Source organism: Eurytemora carolleeae, unplaced genomic scaffold (genome assembly GCF_000591075.1).
Source record: "Eurytemora carolleeae unplaced genomic scaffold, Eaff_2.0 scaffold594, whole genome shotgun sequence".
Lineage (NCBI taxonomy): Eukaryota > Metazoa > Arthropoda > Copepoda > Calanoida > Temoridae > Eurytemora > Eurytemora carolleeae.
In genome coordinates, this window is record NW_019396661.1 from 188391 (window position 1) to 206258 (window position 17868).

The 17868-nt window shown below is 32.3% G+C and overlaps 1 protein-coding gene across 3 annotated transcripts; it reads left to right on the forward strand.

Annotated features, from left to right (window-relative positions):
- The first annotated feature begins 2283 nt into the window (after positions 1 to 2283).
- Positions 2284 to 13405, forward strand: LOC111707048 (putative neutral sphingomyelinase). 3 transcript variants are annotated; one of them, XM_023480042.1, is made up of 16 exons: positions 2284 to 2364; positions 4834 to 4868; positions 5140 to 5221; positions 5797 to 5913; positions 6278 to 6340; positions 6854 to 6924; positions 7447 to 7511; positions 7611 to 7707; positions 8619 to 8729; positions 9292 to 9354; positions 9834 to 9898; positions 10151 to 10205; positions 10615 to 10761; positions 11315 to 11392; positions 11528 to 11751; positions 13354 to 13405. In XM_023480042.1, exons 1-15 carry the CDS (start codon positions 2308 to 2310, stop codon positions 11745 to 11747), a joined length of 1326 nt encoding a protein of 441 aa, XP_023335810.1. In that variant the 5' UTR covers positions 2284 to 2307; the 3' UTR covers positions 11748 to 11751; positions 13354 to 13405. The 3 variants fall into 3 exon arrangements, with proteins under 3 accessions (XP_023335810.1, XP_023335811.1, XP_023335809.1); XM_023480043.1 differs by lacking the exon at positions 13354 to 13405 and adding an exon at positions 12614 to 12806; XM_023480041.1 differs by lacking the exon at positions 13354 to 13405 and having other exon boundaries at positions 11528 to 12806.
- The last annotated feature ends 4463 nt before the right edge of the window (positions 13406 to 17868 follow it).

The window sequence follows — 17868 nt, forward strand, 5'->3', positions numbered from 1 at the left end:
TGAAGAATACGACATTTGATGAATTCTTTCGATGTATTAGGGTTTAACTGTATGATCATAAAAAATAAACTATATTTCAATAATCAAAACTATTAACTAAAGTTGTTTAATATAGATGATTCAACTCACTTTTGATACGAAAGCAAATAGACTGTAATGCTATGGCTTAATGGATTTTATTTAAGATTTTTTGTTCGTTTATATGTAATTTAATTTTGATATTTGGTATTTTGATAAATATCTTTTACATAAGATAAACACCAATAAGGTAATATGATTTTAGTAATTTATAATCATCACAATGAAAATCCAAACAAAAGACAAGAAACGCCAACTAAAACATGATCAATTTGTAAAAACATTCATTGTGTCTAACTTGTATTAATTTATATTTAATATATAATTTTAAACTTTTCATTTAAATAAAATATCCATGTGATGTCGCACACTTTATATTTTAGCTATGAATTCTTATATGAATACTTAGTTAAAATTTGAAATATCAAAGATATTGCAGAGATCCTGGAATTAAAATAATTAAAATTTGTACTTTGTAGCGAGTATAATCAGTTTCTTTGCACAAGAAAACAAAACTTTGTTTTACTTATTGCAATACAATGCAAGACGACATTACAGATCTGTTTAAAATGGAAAAATTTTAGGCCAAGTTTTCCATAGCTAGAAGGAGATAATTTTTTTTTAAAAAACCCCAATAGTGATTCACCATATGTTTATCAAACCATCTGTCTGTCAAACTATCTGTCTAGTGTCTGTCAAACTATCTCTCTATCAAAATAGCTGTCTGTAAAACTATCTGTCTATCAAACATTATGTCTATCAAACAATCTGTCTATCAAACAATCTGTCTATCAAACAATTTAAGTCTATCAAACAATCTGTTTATTAAGCTATCTGTTTATCAAAAATCTCTCTATCAAACAATCTGTCTATCAAACAATCTGTCTATCAAACAATCAATCTATCAAACAACCGGTCTATCAAACAATCTTTTTATCTAACTATCTGTCCATGAAACTTAGCTGTATATCAAACAATCTGTTTATTAAGCTATCTGTTTATCAAAAATATCTATCAAACAATCTCTCTATCATAACAATCTGTCTATCAAACAATCTGTATATCAAACAATCTGTCTATCAAACAACCTGTCTATCAAACAATCTGTTTATCTAACTATCTGTCCATCAAACTTAGCTGTATATCAAACTATCTGTTTATTAATATATCTGTATATCAAAATAACTGGCAGTTAAACTAATGGGTGTCTCTGAAAGTGTGTTTTGCCGGCTTTTTATACTCATCCTTCTCCCTACATCCATCCTTCCCCAGGGGCGGATACAAGGGGGGGAGCGGGAGGACATTCGCCCCCAGGGCCCCTGACAGATTCAGGGAGGGGCGTAGCCCCCCCCCCTGAGATTTCGAGGCAAAATGTTCCCAATTTGATAAATGTTATTGTTATCGATAAATTTAGAATTAGAAATTTGTAAGTTAAGTTATAATATTGTTTATATTTAGTAATGTTCCTTAATCAATACTCATTTATCAAAATTGTAATATTGTTCCTAATTTTCATGCATTTAAGTATAACTAGTAATTCTTTGTTGTTCTTAAATTGCTAATGTTCCTTTTATTGTTCCTGTTCCTGTGTCCGACCCACCTTAAATCCCTGTCCTAATCCTATATTTTTGTTACTAGGAATATACCCGATTTTTATAAAGACGTTCCCGATGACGGACCTTGTGTAAAGAATGTATTTTTAAAAATTACTAGTAACTAGATAACTTTGTAAACGCATATTCATGAAATTAAAACATTTTAAGTAGAACAAATATGTAGAAGCACAATGATTTTTGGTTTATATTCATTATCATGTAGTTTTAATTGACCTATTCAAAAATGATATACAAGTATTTTGCTTGTCTGTCTGTCTATTTGTCTGTTTGTTTGTATCCAATAAACGTCAAAACGGCTGAACCGATCGGACCCAAATTTTGTGTGGACCTCACGTGACCCCAGGGAAGGTTTATGAATGATCAAAATTTTAAAACTTTGTGTTGAGTTTTTATTTTTGTTAAATTTTGAAAATGCGCGAAAAAATATTATGAAATCTGCAAACTTTTTTTAAACTGTACGTATAAAGAGAAGATGCTCAGAGATAAAGCCACAATTAAAAGTTGAAATAGAAGATGGGTGCGAAGCGCCCTAATCCTGGTTTATTTATATTTTGTTCATGTTATAAATCTTAAAAATAATATAATAGTAATAATTAAGGATCGGAACGAGCGAATGGAAGATATCGGGAAATATATTTCTACTCAAAGCTACGACGTTGTGTTACTTCAGGTATATGGTCTTAGCATGGGCGATTCAGGAATTTTTCTAAATAATGAGTCATATTATTCCTGTCCTAATCCTTTATTTTTGTTCCTAATTCCTGAACAATCTTTTTATTGTTCCTAAATCCCTGTCCGAATCCTTTAATTTTGTTCCTAATTCCTGAACAATCTTTTTATTGTTCCTAAATCCCTGTCCGAATCCTTTAATTTTGTTCCTAAGTCCTGTATAATCTTTTAATTGTTCCTAAATTCCTGTTCTAATCCTTTAATTTTGTTCCTAAAATTTAAAAATCTAGTTTTTTAGTCTTTAGTCATCAATTTTGGCTCTTTTTGAGTCTTTTAAGTCAAAAAAAAAATTTTGTTCCTAATTATTCATTTTTTTGTTCCTAAAAAATCTTGCCCCCGGCCCCCTCACTTAAATCCTGTATCCGCCCCTGTCCTTCCCTCTGCATACTTTCCATCCTTTCCTAATCCTCTGTATACTCTCCAAACTTCTCCATGAAGCCATTCTTCCCTCTGTATACTATCTATCCTTCTCCCTAGATTCGTCCTCCCTCTGTATACTTTCCATCCTTTCCCTGTATACTCTCCATCCTTCTCCCTGGAGCCATCCTTCCCTTGTATACTATCTATCCTTCTCCCTAGATCCGTATTCCCACTGTATATTCTCCATTCTTTTCTCTTTATCTATCCTTTCCTTTGTATACTCAATCCATCCTTCTCTCTTTATCCACCCTTCCCTCTGTATACTCTCCATCCTTCCCTCTGTATATTCTCCATCCAATTTCCTCAGTCCGAATTAGAACTATTGACTTTTTGAACTATTGGTCATTGGAATTGCACACGTTTACCACGTGTATATAGTAGCTCAAACAAACAATAGTTCAAACGATAACATTCTGTGCTCATTTTAACTATTTTTTTGCTCATTTGAACATAAAAAAATAGAGCAATTGAGCCGAAAAATATATAGTTAAGAGCAAAAAAATAATTTAATTGAGCAAAACAGTATAGCAAATGAGCCGAAAAATAGTTCAAATGAGCAAAAAAATATGTTCAAATGAGTAAACAAATATGTTCAAATGAGCTAAAAATTATTTAAAATGAGCAAAAAAAATAGTTCAAATGAGCAAAAAAAATCAAATGAGCCAATTAAATAGTTCCAATGAGCCAAATAGCTCAAATGAGCAAAAAACATGGCTCAAATGAGCAAAAAATAGTTGATATGAGCAAAATCATAGTTCAAATGACCCATATGAGTTGACCAATTATGGGTGGTGTATTTTTCTACCATACGCAAATCCGCTATACTCCACTTCTGGCCTACGCCAAATCCGCTATACTACACATCCGACCTACTAGCACGTGATTTTACAGCTGCTATATGAACTTGTGGCCGCAGCGCCGGCCCCCTAGCCTGTCCTTATAGCCGCGGCGTTCGGCCCAGAAATGGTCTTAACCTAACCTAACCCTCAAATGATACAAAAAGAAACAGCTGGCTTAGGTCCAATATTGCAGTAGGTCGGAAAGTCAATGGGTCGGAACTTCAGTAGGGGGGATGTTGCGTAGACGATGTAAGATTACCCAATAAATGATATCATTGGTCATGGGCCGCAGCACCTGGCTCCCTATAAGTATAAATAATGTGGTGTTTGAACTACAGAAAATGATGTCATTATCAGTAGTAAGAATGAACAATAGTTCAAATGATCAATAGTTCAAACGGCAGTAGTTCAAATGAGGGAATCCATCCTTGATATGGCACCGATTAAAGTTTTAGAATAAACAAAGACGAGCTTTTAAAATACTTCCGCGGCAAATGCGCAACATTATTTACCCGAAAACCGGTTTTTTAAGTACATGTCGCAATCTCATTGGATAGAAATCTGATATTTGGTTCTCAGTATTGGACAACACAAAACCTCAATGTGAAATTCAAAATCGGTACAAATGAAAACACTATCTCTGTAATGAGTGTTGTGACTAATTATGCCATAAACGTAACAGTGAGCTGAGAGAAGAAATAAAGCTGTTCAAATATGGCGTTCATGGAGACAGAAATTAATATTTTAACACTTAACTGTTGGGGGCTCGGTATGGGAATATCTAAGGTTAGAACAAATAATAATTGGTATTCAGAAGGACGTGTGTTGAAGAACTAAAGGCTCTGTTCTACACAGATGCATCTATTCTTTTTTACAAATTCCGCCCAGAGAGAACTGGTTTCAATATGTACGCAGAGAGTATACGAACCTGAAATTAACTTTCCTTGCATTATGACCTTGTTCCTCGTCATATATTTGGCTCTTAATGTTTCTTTAATCTTTTNGGCAGTGGGGACATGATTTTTGGTGATCTGATCCCCCACCGGCACCTAAATACGACTCTGGGTCTTACTTAAGAAAAGAGTGAAAAGCAATCACTGAATTTAAGAAATATTAAAATTAAAGAAAACGAGAATATTTTTATATTTCAGGAAGTATGGAAGCATGAAAATTATTACACAATCAGGGATTAATCAATCATATCAGATGTACATTATACACCTAGTTCGCAAGTTTTAACAATTTGTATTAATTTCATTTTATTCTTATATAATTTTTTTTTTCTTCAGCAAATAAAAGCTTTTGCTGTGAAGTCTATATATTTTTTTCTGAGAATTAATGTGAGATTTTTCAGTCACAATTTTTTCGTCAAAATAATTAAAACTATTATTTGACTTTTTTATCATTGCTTAAATTATCTTTTTTGGACTGTATTGTATTGATATCTGTTACTGCAGAAAACTTGTTGCTTCTGTTCTACCGTACAGTTACTATTTCGACAGCGGAATTATTGGAACTGGAACATGTATCTTCTCTAAGGTAACCAGAGTGGTATTACCCCCCCCCCCCTCTCCCTCTTCAAGTGACCCGATAGAGGTCCAAAAATTGTTCAGATGTGTTTTTTTAGAAGATATTATAAAAATTTTGACGATATTCGAAATATAATTTTTCGTTTTTGTCGTGGATTTGTCATTTTTGAAACTAGAACATTGTTTGAATGCAACTGTAAGCTAGAAAACAGTGCCGACTTTTAGGAGTATTGAGTCGTTATTTATTTAAAAAAATGTTCTTCCCTGTGCTCACCGGGGTTAAAAATACCTTTTATGTAATAGTTATTTTCTTTTCTTCAATCTAAATAATGTGAAACTTGCTTTTTTGTGTGTGTATTAGGTGTACAGTGTGCACCCAGAGCTGAAAACTTTAGAATGAGATATCCTTAATCACGATCGCACACTTATGATTTTCTTTCATAATCCTCTTTTTTTTGGATATTTGTACTGTATACAAGTTACGTTTGATAACAACTACAGATACAATTGCTATATCGATTGGACTAATATCAGATTGAATTGTTCACAAAACAAAATTGTTTTGATCAGTTAATATTTGCTTAGGTTCGAATCAACGATGTTGCGTTTCATCACTTTGGATTGAACGGGTATCCGCACAAGCTGATGCACGGAGACTGGTTTGGTGGGAAGGGTCTGGGCCTCGGTCAAATTGATTTCAAGGAACTTGATCATTTTTGAAATAATTTTATTTTCTACTGTTTTACCTGACATTTCATGATCCCCGGGATAGCAAGTTTCTTCTTTATTCATTCCGTGACAAATAGTTTACATTTTATCGGCCCGGCAAACCAGTTTTCTTTTTTGTTGTAAATTTCGTGGATTTTCAATAATATTTTTAGCTTGAGGAATGTTAGAAATGAAAGAAGTTAGGAATAACGGGGTTGTCAAATGTTATATCAGGCATTGATTAGTCGATTTTGGTCTTAACGATATTTACACTTCTTTTCATTTTGATATTAGTAAACAAATGATTATTTTTTGTTTATTAAAAGCTGAGATAAAAATGATGATTTGTAAAATCTAGGGGTTCAATATCCATATATTTACATCTCATTACCACGCAACTTACAACTACAATCCTATAAAGGTAGAAAGGGCAGGGTTAATGGGGNGGGGGGGGAATTTGATTTTTACGATCTAGATGAATTAAAAAGATTGTAAAAACTTGACGTTGAAGAGTTCTTTGATACGTGTTTTTATTTTAATCAACACAAATCACAAAAACACTGGTTTATTTTAAACGGCGTTGATAAGTTGAAATACTTTTATAAAAAAAGATTTTGTGGATGTTTAGTCGCAATTATTAACTACAACACGGGTTTATATTTTGTCGAAAAATCAGTCCCCTTTCTTCTCTCGAATTTTTTTCGTTTCCAGGAAAGGTTTTTGTTTTCGTATATTTTTGGTTTTTTTTTTCTCACTAAATTTGGAAATTAATGAATTTTTGGGGAGTATTAATGAAGGGGGGGAGGAGGGGGTAACTTGCCTGTTTGGTCCAATTTATCTTCCCTATCTTTATTTTGGGAGGTAAAACTTGTTTTGGTAGAGATTGTTCTTCTTTAGTTCCAATAAGTTTCTAATAATCCACTTTTAATTTCAGGATGTTTATTTGGGTCATAGGGTTGTTCATGGAGTCGAGAGTGCACAATGGATCAAACTATCTTCATCTAGGTGCTAAAATAAAGCATCAACTAAAATAAGCATCAACTAAAATGAAGCATCAACTAAAGTAAAGCATCAACTAAAATAAAGCATCAACTAAAATAAAGCATCAACCAAAGTTATTAATATTTTACAAAGGAATGAATGTTGTATTTGCCCTCTTTTTAATTTGAAATGCCGTTAAGGATTGTATATTTTATAAAAAGTTTGCCCAGATTACGAAATAGCGAGAAGTAGCTGAACCGCACTTCTCTTTTGAGTCGGTTCAAGGTGAAGAGAAGTGGTTGAACCTTGTCTAACGCGGTTCAGCCATGTCTTGCTATTCATCAAATCTGGTCCTTGGGCATATTATGAAAGAATTTCTAGTAATATTTTTTATTAACGTTTATCATTGAAAGAAAGAGAGGAGAAGATAACAATTATGCTGAAATTCCATCTGAAAATCAACAGCCTCAAATTTTACAGTAATCCAATATGTTTTTCAATGTTCAATGAGTAGAGAATTCGAATTCAACAAATTGTTAATTCTAGCGCCGACTTGACGATATACGCTGGAGACTTCAATACGGAACCTAAGGATATTCCATACCAAATAGGTAACCAAATACAGTGTGACCCAAAAAAAAGTGATAGCAAAATCATGTAAAAAGATATGACAAATGTGACTTTTTCCCGTTATATGTTTCATTGTACAGTACGGTACGTGACCCCGTTGTGTGATGCCTGGGTTGAAGCTAATGGAGTAGATGGAGGAGAAACCAGTGAAACACCTTCTAACTCATATACACATAGGTTCGTTCAAGGAGAAATTTGTTGGCTTCCTGGATCCGGATCCACACAAAAATATATGGATATAAGGGGCAAAATACTAATCATTTCCTGCAAAAAAAAAGATTCTTTTCTTTGCTCAAACCTCAAACTGTTCACTGATGAGCGATTATTTAAAACTAAAAAAATATAACTAGTTCATTAAGTGTCATCATAAAAATAAGGGAAAACAAGAAAATTTTTCATTTGTTCAAAAGAAGCAGGGACATCTTGAGGAAATAATAATGACCGGGATCCAGATATATTTGTTATCCAGGACCCGGATCCACAACAAAAATTAATGGATCCTAATCAACCAACCCCTTTCCACACCCTTAAATAATCATTGTTTTCCCCGGTGTGTAAGGAATGTTATTATTTTTTTTTCTCCGTGAATTTGTTCAACTTTTGAAGAAAACATAGATACGGTTGCTATTCAAGGGTATTTATTTTCCCCCGCTTTTTATCTCATTAGATTATTAAGTTCAGGGAAGAAATACATTTAAGGGTGTAAAATGTATATTTTTAAGAATTACCCCCCCCCCGCTCCCCTGGGCAGTGGGGACATGATTTTTGGTGATCTGATGGGGAAAAAATTGGACTTTTTACCCAAAAATGTGTTTATTTTCCCGAATTTAGCAAATAAAGCACTAAAAAAAACTCGGCTACGCTCAACCTGACCTAACTTCCGGGGAAAAATAATGATTTTTATAAAAGGGGGGGGGAATTATTTACAGGAAAATATACACCCCTGAATTTGTAACTTTATTTTTATGAACTGAAATTTGTGAAGTGAAGTTATAAAAACATGAAACAACAATATTGAAAGATATTGTATTGGAGGACATATTTTATAAAAACATGAAACAACAAAGATAAAATGTTTATTTGTTTAGATCTTCGTTGAAAGAATCTCCGAATGGTAAACGTATAGATTACATAATGTACAAATCTGGACCAAATATACACGCGGAAACTATATCCTGTTCTCTACCATTACCAGACAGGTATATAATTATTATTTTTACTATTATTATTATTTTTATCATAATAATAAATAATAAATAGATTTGTTAATTAGAAATTAATAATATTTGATTTAGAAATTAATGATATAGAAAGTTTTTATAGTGTTAATTTTAAGACTTTGAGTCTGAATTCCAATTTTATAATGAACCATAAATAGTGTTACAACAACAAAAAATCTAGACCCCCCTGGATCTATTTCTAAAAATCTAGACCCCCCTGGATCTATTTCTAAAATCTAGACCCCCCTGGATCAATTTCTAAAAATCTAGACCCCCCTGGATCTATTTCTAAAAATCTAGACCCCCCTGGATCAATTTCTAAAAATCTAGACCCCCCTGGATCAATTTCTTAAAATCTAGACCCCCTGGATCAATTTCTAAAAATCTAGACCCCCCTGGATCTATTTCTAAAAATCTAGACCCCCCTGGATCTATTTCTAAAAATCTAGACCCCCCTGGATCTATTTCTAAAAATGAGCCACCTCCCAAGCAAATTTGCGAGGAAATCAGATTTGAAATAAGATTTTATTTTTTACTCCAGGATCCCCGGGAAAAATTTATCCTACTCTGATCATGAAGCTGTAGCTGCAAAAATTTTTCTCAGGTAGGATTCTTAAAAAAAATAGTTTTTTTCGTATATTTTTATGAAAAGCACTACTTATTCTCAAACTTGTCCTTTTTGTGATAAAAAGATGTCATGGATCAGTCCCATCTTGATACAAATGCAGATTTTGAACTGTCGATTTTATCAATTCTGTCCTGGATTCAGTGAATGTTATCAAAATATTACTTTTTATTTATTAAAAAGCTCTTGAACACAATTGATAATGTTTTGGTTTATTGGTTGGTGTTTCACAACAGTACCATTAAAACCTCAAACTGATCAATATAATGCGGAGATATTGTCTTTTCCTAATTTTAAAAGCCACTTTTTAGAGAAACCATAATTGAAAATAATCTGTTTTCAAAATCATAAACAGTAATTATCTAATTTATACTTGATCAGACAACGCTGGGAATCCGGCATTCCTATTTTTGAATTTTGGGTCACTTAAAAATACGCTTACAGTGCATTTAATTCAGGAGAAAAGATTCCAAACCAATGTCAACCCGTGATTTCATCCGGTTGCAGTCTTGCAAAGAAATAGGTAGGTTTTTATAGGGGTATGGAACTGCAATTATACTATTATGTGCTACTGACCTAAAAACTAAACTAAAAACTTCCAAGAACAGAAATTTCACCAAGAAAGAAAGGAAAATGCTAATAGTTCTTGCAAACTTCTTTGATCTATTATTACATGAACCCGTTTTGGTTCACAGAAAAGTTCCAAAAACGTTTTACTTTTCGTAAAAAATAGAAATCCAAACTTTAAAAAAAAATCACAAATTATATTAATTAGATGTTAAAAGAAACGTAGTGGAGAATGCCAAGAGTATTTTAGACAATTCTATCAGGTAAAAGTTTATTTGAAATGACTAAAAATCTTTATCAAGATAATACAAGTTAAAGAAAAGGTTTTCTAGGTTTTTTGAACTTTTTAGATTCTTAATTTGAGCCAAAAAAACTAAAAACAGAAGTCAAGAATCCCTTAACAGCGTTTTTAATGTTGGTTGTAGGTGAAGGCAAGGAATAATAGTTAATCTGGAGATTTTGTGGCAGATGTAAAACTCACTCTTAGGCAGATTTTATAAATATTTACTATTTGTGGACTGAAGTACAATTTTTGGCGGATTCTAGGGAATCAGACGCGTTTTTTAGAAGTTAAAAAGTGTACATAATGTTAGTGGGCGTTTTATGGGTGTACACACTGACACAGTGTGCAATCTTCACCTAGATTAGTTCTACAAATATCATTGTTTTCAGGAACACGTCAGTGATGAAAAGTATTTATATCTGTATTCTCCTGATCTGCCTCCTCCTTCTCTTCATAACATTCGTCCCGGTCCCAGAGGCAGTTAGTCGGTTCCCCGGGGGGTCTACCCTCGTAGATATCTTCCTCTTTCTTGTCAGGTTTGTGGGGGTAGGGTGGGGGGGGGGGGCTGAGAATTTACATATTCAAATATAATTCTTTTATGGATAAAAAATACGAAAGAAAACGATATGAATTAATAAACATCAGTTATGCATCAAAGAATCGATCCATCAACCCAAGAATCAATCAATCAATCAACCAAACGCAGAAAAATATCAATCAATCAAATAAGTAAAGAATCAATCCACCAACTAACCAATTTGATTAAAAAAAACAATCCATCAACCAAAGAATCAGTCAATCAACTAAACGCAAAATGATCAATCAAGTAATTAAATAATCAATCAATCAACCAACTGATAATAAAAACCAATCCATCAACCAAATAATCAATCAATGAACAAAACTCAAGATGATCAATCAAGTAATTAAAGAATCAATCAATCAACAAACCAATAATAAAAAACAATTCATCAACCAAAAACTCAATCAATGGACGAAACGCAAAAAAATCGGTTATTTATTCATGATAACATCCTTAATCAATCAATCAATCATCACAACTCATTATAGTTCAAAGTTCTTGTTTAGATTGATATTGATCGTTGTGATGTGCTATCTTGGACTAATGTCATCACTATTCCTGAAAAGAGAGAGACACGCTTTAAGGAAAGTCAAAAACTTAATTAGTAAATCTTAAAAAATTACACTTTTATTTTGGAAAATAACTTGTAAAACGGTTGACTGCATTTAAAATCCTGTTGTTTATTTTATAGTAAATTTTTAATTCTTCTGACTTATCAGATCTACCTTGTCTACTTTGGATTGTATTTTGGAAAATCATTCACCAGGTTCAAGGCAAAGTATTGATACAACTAGTGCTACATCTAGTGGTGGGATTCAGAACTACAGTAAGGTGGGCGTGCTGCCACCTATTGGAGAAAAAATTGCAAGCAGCGACTCTGGTGGAGATGTTTCAAAACATTCTATTCTTACGGTAGAAGAAAATGATAATCAGGAATAAATGGGTAAAACAGATAAATCATATTTTAATTTTGTCGATGACCATCATTAAATAACGGGAGATATTTTTAATCTAACTTAATTGTTAGAAACCCAAAGAAAAATAATGTTCTGTTCATTTGTTTTATAGTCAGTTTGAATCAAGTTCATTTATTTTTCATCTCATCGAGGGATTTTTTTGTATTTGATCCGAACTCATTTGTGACGTCATCCCAGCTAAAAAAATTTAGTAAAATTGAAACTTTCTAACCTCGAAAAATATTTTTTCAGTAAGATTAAAAAATATATAAACCGAAGGCCCCCGTCCCCACCACCACCTCATCCCACTCCCCCTTCCATCAAACATTCATACATAGAATTGTTTTCTAAATTGTGTTTAATTGAGTGAAGCTCTTCAATTGAGTTTGACATTAGCGCTAGTAACTAAGCATAAAAATATTTGAAAGGATAGATATTAGATGTATTTCAAAAAAAATTTAATACATTTTTAAAGGGAAGATTGTCCGAAATTTTGGATTTTGCGATATTTTAATTCTAATTCCATGATTTCTAAGGAATATATACTCCCCTGCAACTAGATAAAATCTAGGGAGACGCGAACCACCAGTATTGAGTTATGCATCATGCTTTATTTTTCATAGAATTATTTGTTTTTATTTCGTGTTTTCAATTGTAATAGTTTATTAGGCAGTCTAGTATTAATGCAAATACTACAAAATGGAGTTTTTTTTTCAGTGCTTTTAAAAAATGTTGTGTAATGTTCACACAAATAAGTTTGAAAGTATCCAGCTGATGAAGGCTTCGACCATATTATTATTTGAAAAAGTGCCTTAATTATGATCACCAGTATTAATTCATGTATTTGAGGTGTGTACATTACTGCACAGAAAATTTTATCGCTTCCTGTTTCTATCTCCCCCCCCCCCATTTTTATAAATAAGTGTTATATTACAGAATTTTGGGAAATGTTTCACTTTAAGGGGACCAGTGCTTAGGATCCATTTAATTTTGATGCGGATCCGGATCCTGGATCCTGGATCCGGACTGGTAAAAAAATGGATCCGGATTCAGGTCATTTCTTTAAGATGTACCGAATTTTTGAAACAAAAAATAATTTTCAAATTTTTTGTTTGTCGTTTGTTTTTATTTTTATTCAGAAATGAGGAAATTTTTATAATCTCTCTTTTTTCAAAAGTTCAGAATTGGGGTTTAGGAGTAAAAAATTTTTTTTTTTTTTGCAGTTTTTGGTTAATATTTTACCCCTTGGATCCGGATCGTGGATCTGCATATTTTTGCGGATCCGGATCCAGGAAGCCAAAATCTTGCGGATCCAACGGATCCGGATCCGTATCCTAAGCACTGAACGGGATGAAGAAATATTTTTAAGCAAAGGGGGAGAAAACTGCCAGTTAAAATCATTTTTGTAATATTTTCCATTAAACTGTTGGAAAATTACTTTAATTCTAACTGTATTTACATTGAGAAATTGTAACTACAAACTTTATATAAATAGTTATAATTACTGATTGTTATTTCAACATTGTTTCCTCTTTTGTTGTTGATTTGTTAATATTTTATAGAATAATGATATATGGTTTATATTTCAGAAAATGTCGACAAAATTTAGGTTTGCGATTGATAGAGGAGGCACATTTACAGGTAAAGCAACATTTTCTAATAACTGTCATAAGTTTTATTTTATATGGTGTGAAATGTAGCAGATTTTTCATTCATCTTCTTTATTTTCCTATTCACATTTTTAAAATCTTTTTCCTGACAAAATATTACCCTTGCGCTACCTTTTTTAGTAAAATTTTATTTTTAAGAGTGTCCATGAAAAGTTAGGTTAACACAAAATTTCATTAGTTATGAATCTGCACCATAGTTGATTATATACAATTTTTTTGCGAAAGATGAAATTTATTTTCTTTGTAAATTAGAAAATATCATGTCAAAAATTGAGCAGAGTTTACGTTTGCATTTTATTTTATAAATTATATTTTGTTGGTCTCTTTACTTTGTACAAAACAAAACGACTTAATTAAAATAAAATATGTGCTTCCATTAAATTAAAAATAGACCCGACAAAATGTGCATTAAAAAATTTGCTGCAAAGTTGCGAAAATGTTGCTGTTATTTTGAGGAGCATTCCCTTTAACAAGATTCTATTTCTAGATGTGTACGCTCTGTGTCCTGGGGATAAGATCAGAGTAATGAAACTACTCTCAGTAGACCCAGCAAACTATCCCGATGCACCGAGGTAAAGATAATGGAAAGATTGCGCCAAATTGTCTTTCAAAATTTAATATATTCGGAACGGGTAACCTGTGGATTGTCAATTCATTGTTTCTTTCTTCCTGAAACAGAATATGAACTTTTACTTTATTCAAAACTAACACCGCTGCTATCGGCGGATATAGGGATGAGTCATGGAGTGGCCGCTGACCCCTGGAAAATTGCTCACCCCTGAAACTTAAGGGATGAGCTACGGAAAAAAAGAGAAAATTATGAAATTCCAAAATCCAAATAGTTAGATATTCTATTTAGTTAAAAATAAAAGACTCAAGATTATTTAGTAGTTTTATGATCAGTTTTAATATCGGCTGAATTTCGGTATTGTCAGCCCATGGCTTTAAACAAATAGATGCGATGTGTTTGTGAGTGTAAAAGGCATACAACAAAAAAATATGCATCGCAGGGATGATATTGCTAGTATATGTCGGAAAGTTATTTGTCAGAAGTTATGAAAGGTATGAACGATGATGCATCATTACGGTTTAAAGAAGTAAGTTTAGAGAATGGTATTGGGTCTAGTAATAGTATTCAATAAATGTTTAGGGAAGGGATCAGAAGAATTCTGGAGAGTGAAACAGGAATAAAGATGCCTCAGGTTTTTTTTATGTCCAAACCTTTTTTTAAGATTTGCACCGTCATAGCTATCAATTAATCAAACACGGGTTTTATTTGAAGACCAACTTGGGTTTAAGGAGGGAGGTGTTTGCAGATGAGTATTTAAATTTAGTTGGCGAGTGGCGCCACCCATAAACGTTAGAATCGATAACATAGAAGTAATAAATAACATTTATAAAAGAAAATGTTTAGTCCTTAAAAAGCTATTCAGTTTTTTCTTGAATATCCAAAAAACATTGCGTAATTTTAAAAATATTAAATACTTTTTCTAAATGTATTCATTTCTTCTATATATAAGGATAGGAGTAGAGCGGTGACATGTAAACCGAACAGCACTGAAACAGATAAAAAAGCGGAAACCAATCAAATTACTCATTATTTAAGCATTTCCGCGATTTCTTTGAATTTTTCGGAAATCCAGCAGAATTCTGCTTTTAAAGAGTTTACTCTTTTTTTGATCAATTAACTTTATTAATTTCCTCTTTATTTTAATGAAATATTTTCGTGGGATTTCCCAATATTTTTAAGGGGATTCCCAATATTTTCTATCTGATTCCGAATATTTTTGATCCGTTGCCGCTTTTTACAAAATCTTTAAAAATCCTCATTTACTGATCGGTTTCCTCAATTTTTTGTCCATTTCCTCATATTTTTAATCTGTTTCCGCTTTTTTACAAAATGTTTAAAAAATCCCTTTTAGTCGGTCAGTTTCCTGATATTTTGTGATTCGTTCCTGTTTGTTTTTAGAAACCTTAAAATTGATCGGTTTTCCTCATTTTTGTTCACCGGTTTCCTCGAATTTTTTAACCGTTTTCTTGAATTTTTGATCACTTTCGGCTTTTTTCAAAAACTTTTAAATCTCAATGTGTTGATCGGTTTCCACAAAGTTTTGGTTCGTCTCCTCATATTTTTGACCCGTTTCCGTGTTGTTCAGTTTCCATGTCACCGGGTAGCGCCATGGAAGCACTCATCTGCGAATCTAGAGGCTTGGAGACTATTTTGCGAGGCTCGTGGCGTCCCTGTACCCCCCTCCCTAGTTTAGGTTTTCACTTAAGTTAATCGTGTTTTACAAATATAGAGTTCTGCTGTTGATACCTCCCTCATAGAATGGATAAGGATGGGCACTACAGTTGCTACAAATGCTCTGCTAGGTACGCCTGAATAACTGATTTTTAGAAGAAAAGGAATCAAATTTTGGGTAAAACATAATTGAGAGTTATAACAAGTCTCCCTTCTCATTGTCAAGTCCCCCGACTCCCTCCTTAAAGAAAACGTCGAAAAACATTTCCCTCCAATTCTTCGCAAAGTAAACGAAAAGCAAATTTACAAAGCATATAAGTTTAAAACCCGGGAAACTTTTTGTAATAATCTATGTATAATAAAAAAAAGACATTCGTCTGTATATATATGTATATATATGTATATATATAAAAGAAAACGATATGAATTAATAAACATCAGTTATGCATCAAAGAATCGATCCATCAACCCAAGAATCAATCAATCAATCAACCAAACGCAGAAAAATATCAATCAATCAAATAAGTAAAGAATCAATCCACCAACTAACCAATTTGATTAAAAAAAACAATCCATCAACCAAAGAATCAGTCAATCAACTAAACGCAAAATGATCAATCAAGTAATTAAATAATCAATCAATCAACCAACTGATAATAAAAACCAATCCATCAACCAAATAATCAATCAATGAACAAAACTCAAGATGATCAATCAAGTAATTAAAGAATCAATCAATCAACAAACCAATAATAAAAAACAATTCATCAACCAAAAACTCAATCAATGGACGAAACGCAAAAAAATCGGTTATTTATTCATGATAACATCCTTAATCAATCAATCAATCATCACAACTCATTATAGTTCAAAGTTCTTGTTTAGATTGATATTGATCGTTGTGATGTGCTATCTTGGACTAATGTCATCACTATTCCTGAAAAGAGAGAGACACGCTTTAAGGAAAGTCAAAAACTTAATTAGTAAATCTTAAAAAATTACACTTTTATTTTGGAAAATAACTTGTAAAACGGTTGACTGCATTTAAAATCCTGTTGTTTATTTTATAGTAAATTTTTAATTCTTCTGACTTATCAGATCTACCTTGTCTACTTTGGATTGTATTTTGGAAAATCATTCACCAGGTTCAAGGCAAAGTATTGATACAACTAGTGCTACATCTAGTGGTGGGATTCAGAACTACAGTAAGGTGGGCGTGCTGCCACCTATTGGAGAAAAAATTGCAAGCAGCGACTCTGGTGGAGATGTTTCAAAACATTCTATTCTTACGGTAGAAGAAAATGATAATCAGGAATAAATGGGTAAAACAGATAAATCATATTTTAATTTTGTCGATGACCATCATTAAATAACGGGAGATATTTTTAATCTAACTTAATTGTTAGAAACCCAAAGAAAAATAATGTTCTGTTCATTTGTTTTATAGTCAGTTTGAATCAAGTTCATTTATTTTTCATCTCATCGAGGGATTTTTTTGTATTTGATCCGAACTCATTTGTGACGTCATCCCAGCTAAAAAAATTTAGTAAAATTGAAACTTTCTAACCTCGAAAAATATTTTTTCAGTAAGATTAAAAAATATATAAACCGAAGGCCCCCGTCCCCACCACCACCTCATCCCACTCCCCCTTCCATCAAACATTCATACATAGAATTGTTTTCTAAATTGTGTTTAATTGAGTGAAGCTCTTCAATTGAGTTTGACATTAGCGCTAGTAACTAAGCATAAAAATATTTGAAAGGATAGATATTAGATGTATTTCAAAAAAAATTTAATACATTTTTAAAGGGAAGATTGTCCGAAATTTTGGATTTTGCGATATTTTAATTCTAATTCCATGATTTCTAAGGAATATATACTCCCCTGCAACTAGATAAAATCTAGGGAGACGCGAACCACCAGTATTGAGTTATGCATCATGCTTTATTTTTCATAGAATTATTTGTTTTTATTTCGTGTTTTCAATTGTAATAGTTTATTAGGCAGTCTAGTATTAATGCAAATACTACAAAATGGAGTTTTTTTTTCAGTGCTTTTAAAAAATGTTGTGTAATGTTCACACAAATAAGTTTGAAAGTATCCAGCTGATGAAGGCTTCGACCATATTATTATTTGAAAAAGTGCCTTAATTATGATCACCAGTATTAATTCATGTATTTGAGGTGTGTAC

What these genes read in the sequence shown, in the direction of transcription:
- LOC111707048 (XM_023480042.1), top strand. Translation starts at nt 2,308, where the DNA reads ATGGAAGATATCGGGAAATATATTTCTACTCAAAGCTACGACGTTGTG. An exon ending in TCTAACTCATATACACATAG is followed by an intron (nt 7,708 to 8,618) that starts GTTCGTTCAAGG and finishes TTATTTGTTTAG; the next exon opens with ATCTTCGTTGAAAGAATCTC. An exon ending in GCTGCAAAAATTTTTCTCAG is followed by an intron (nt 9,355 to 9,833) that starts GTAGGATTCTTA and finishes CATTTAATTCAG; the next exon opens with GAGAAAAGATTCCAAACCAA.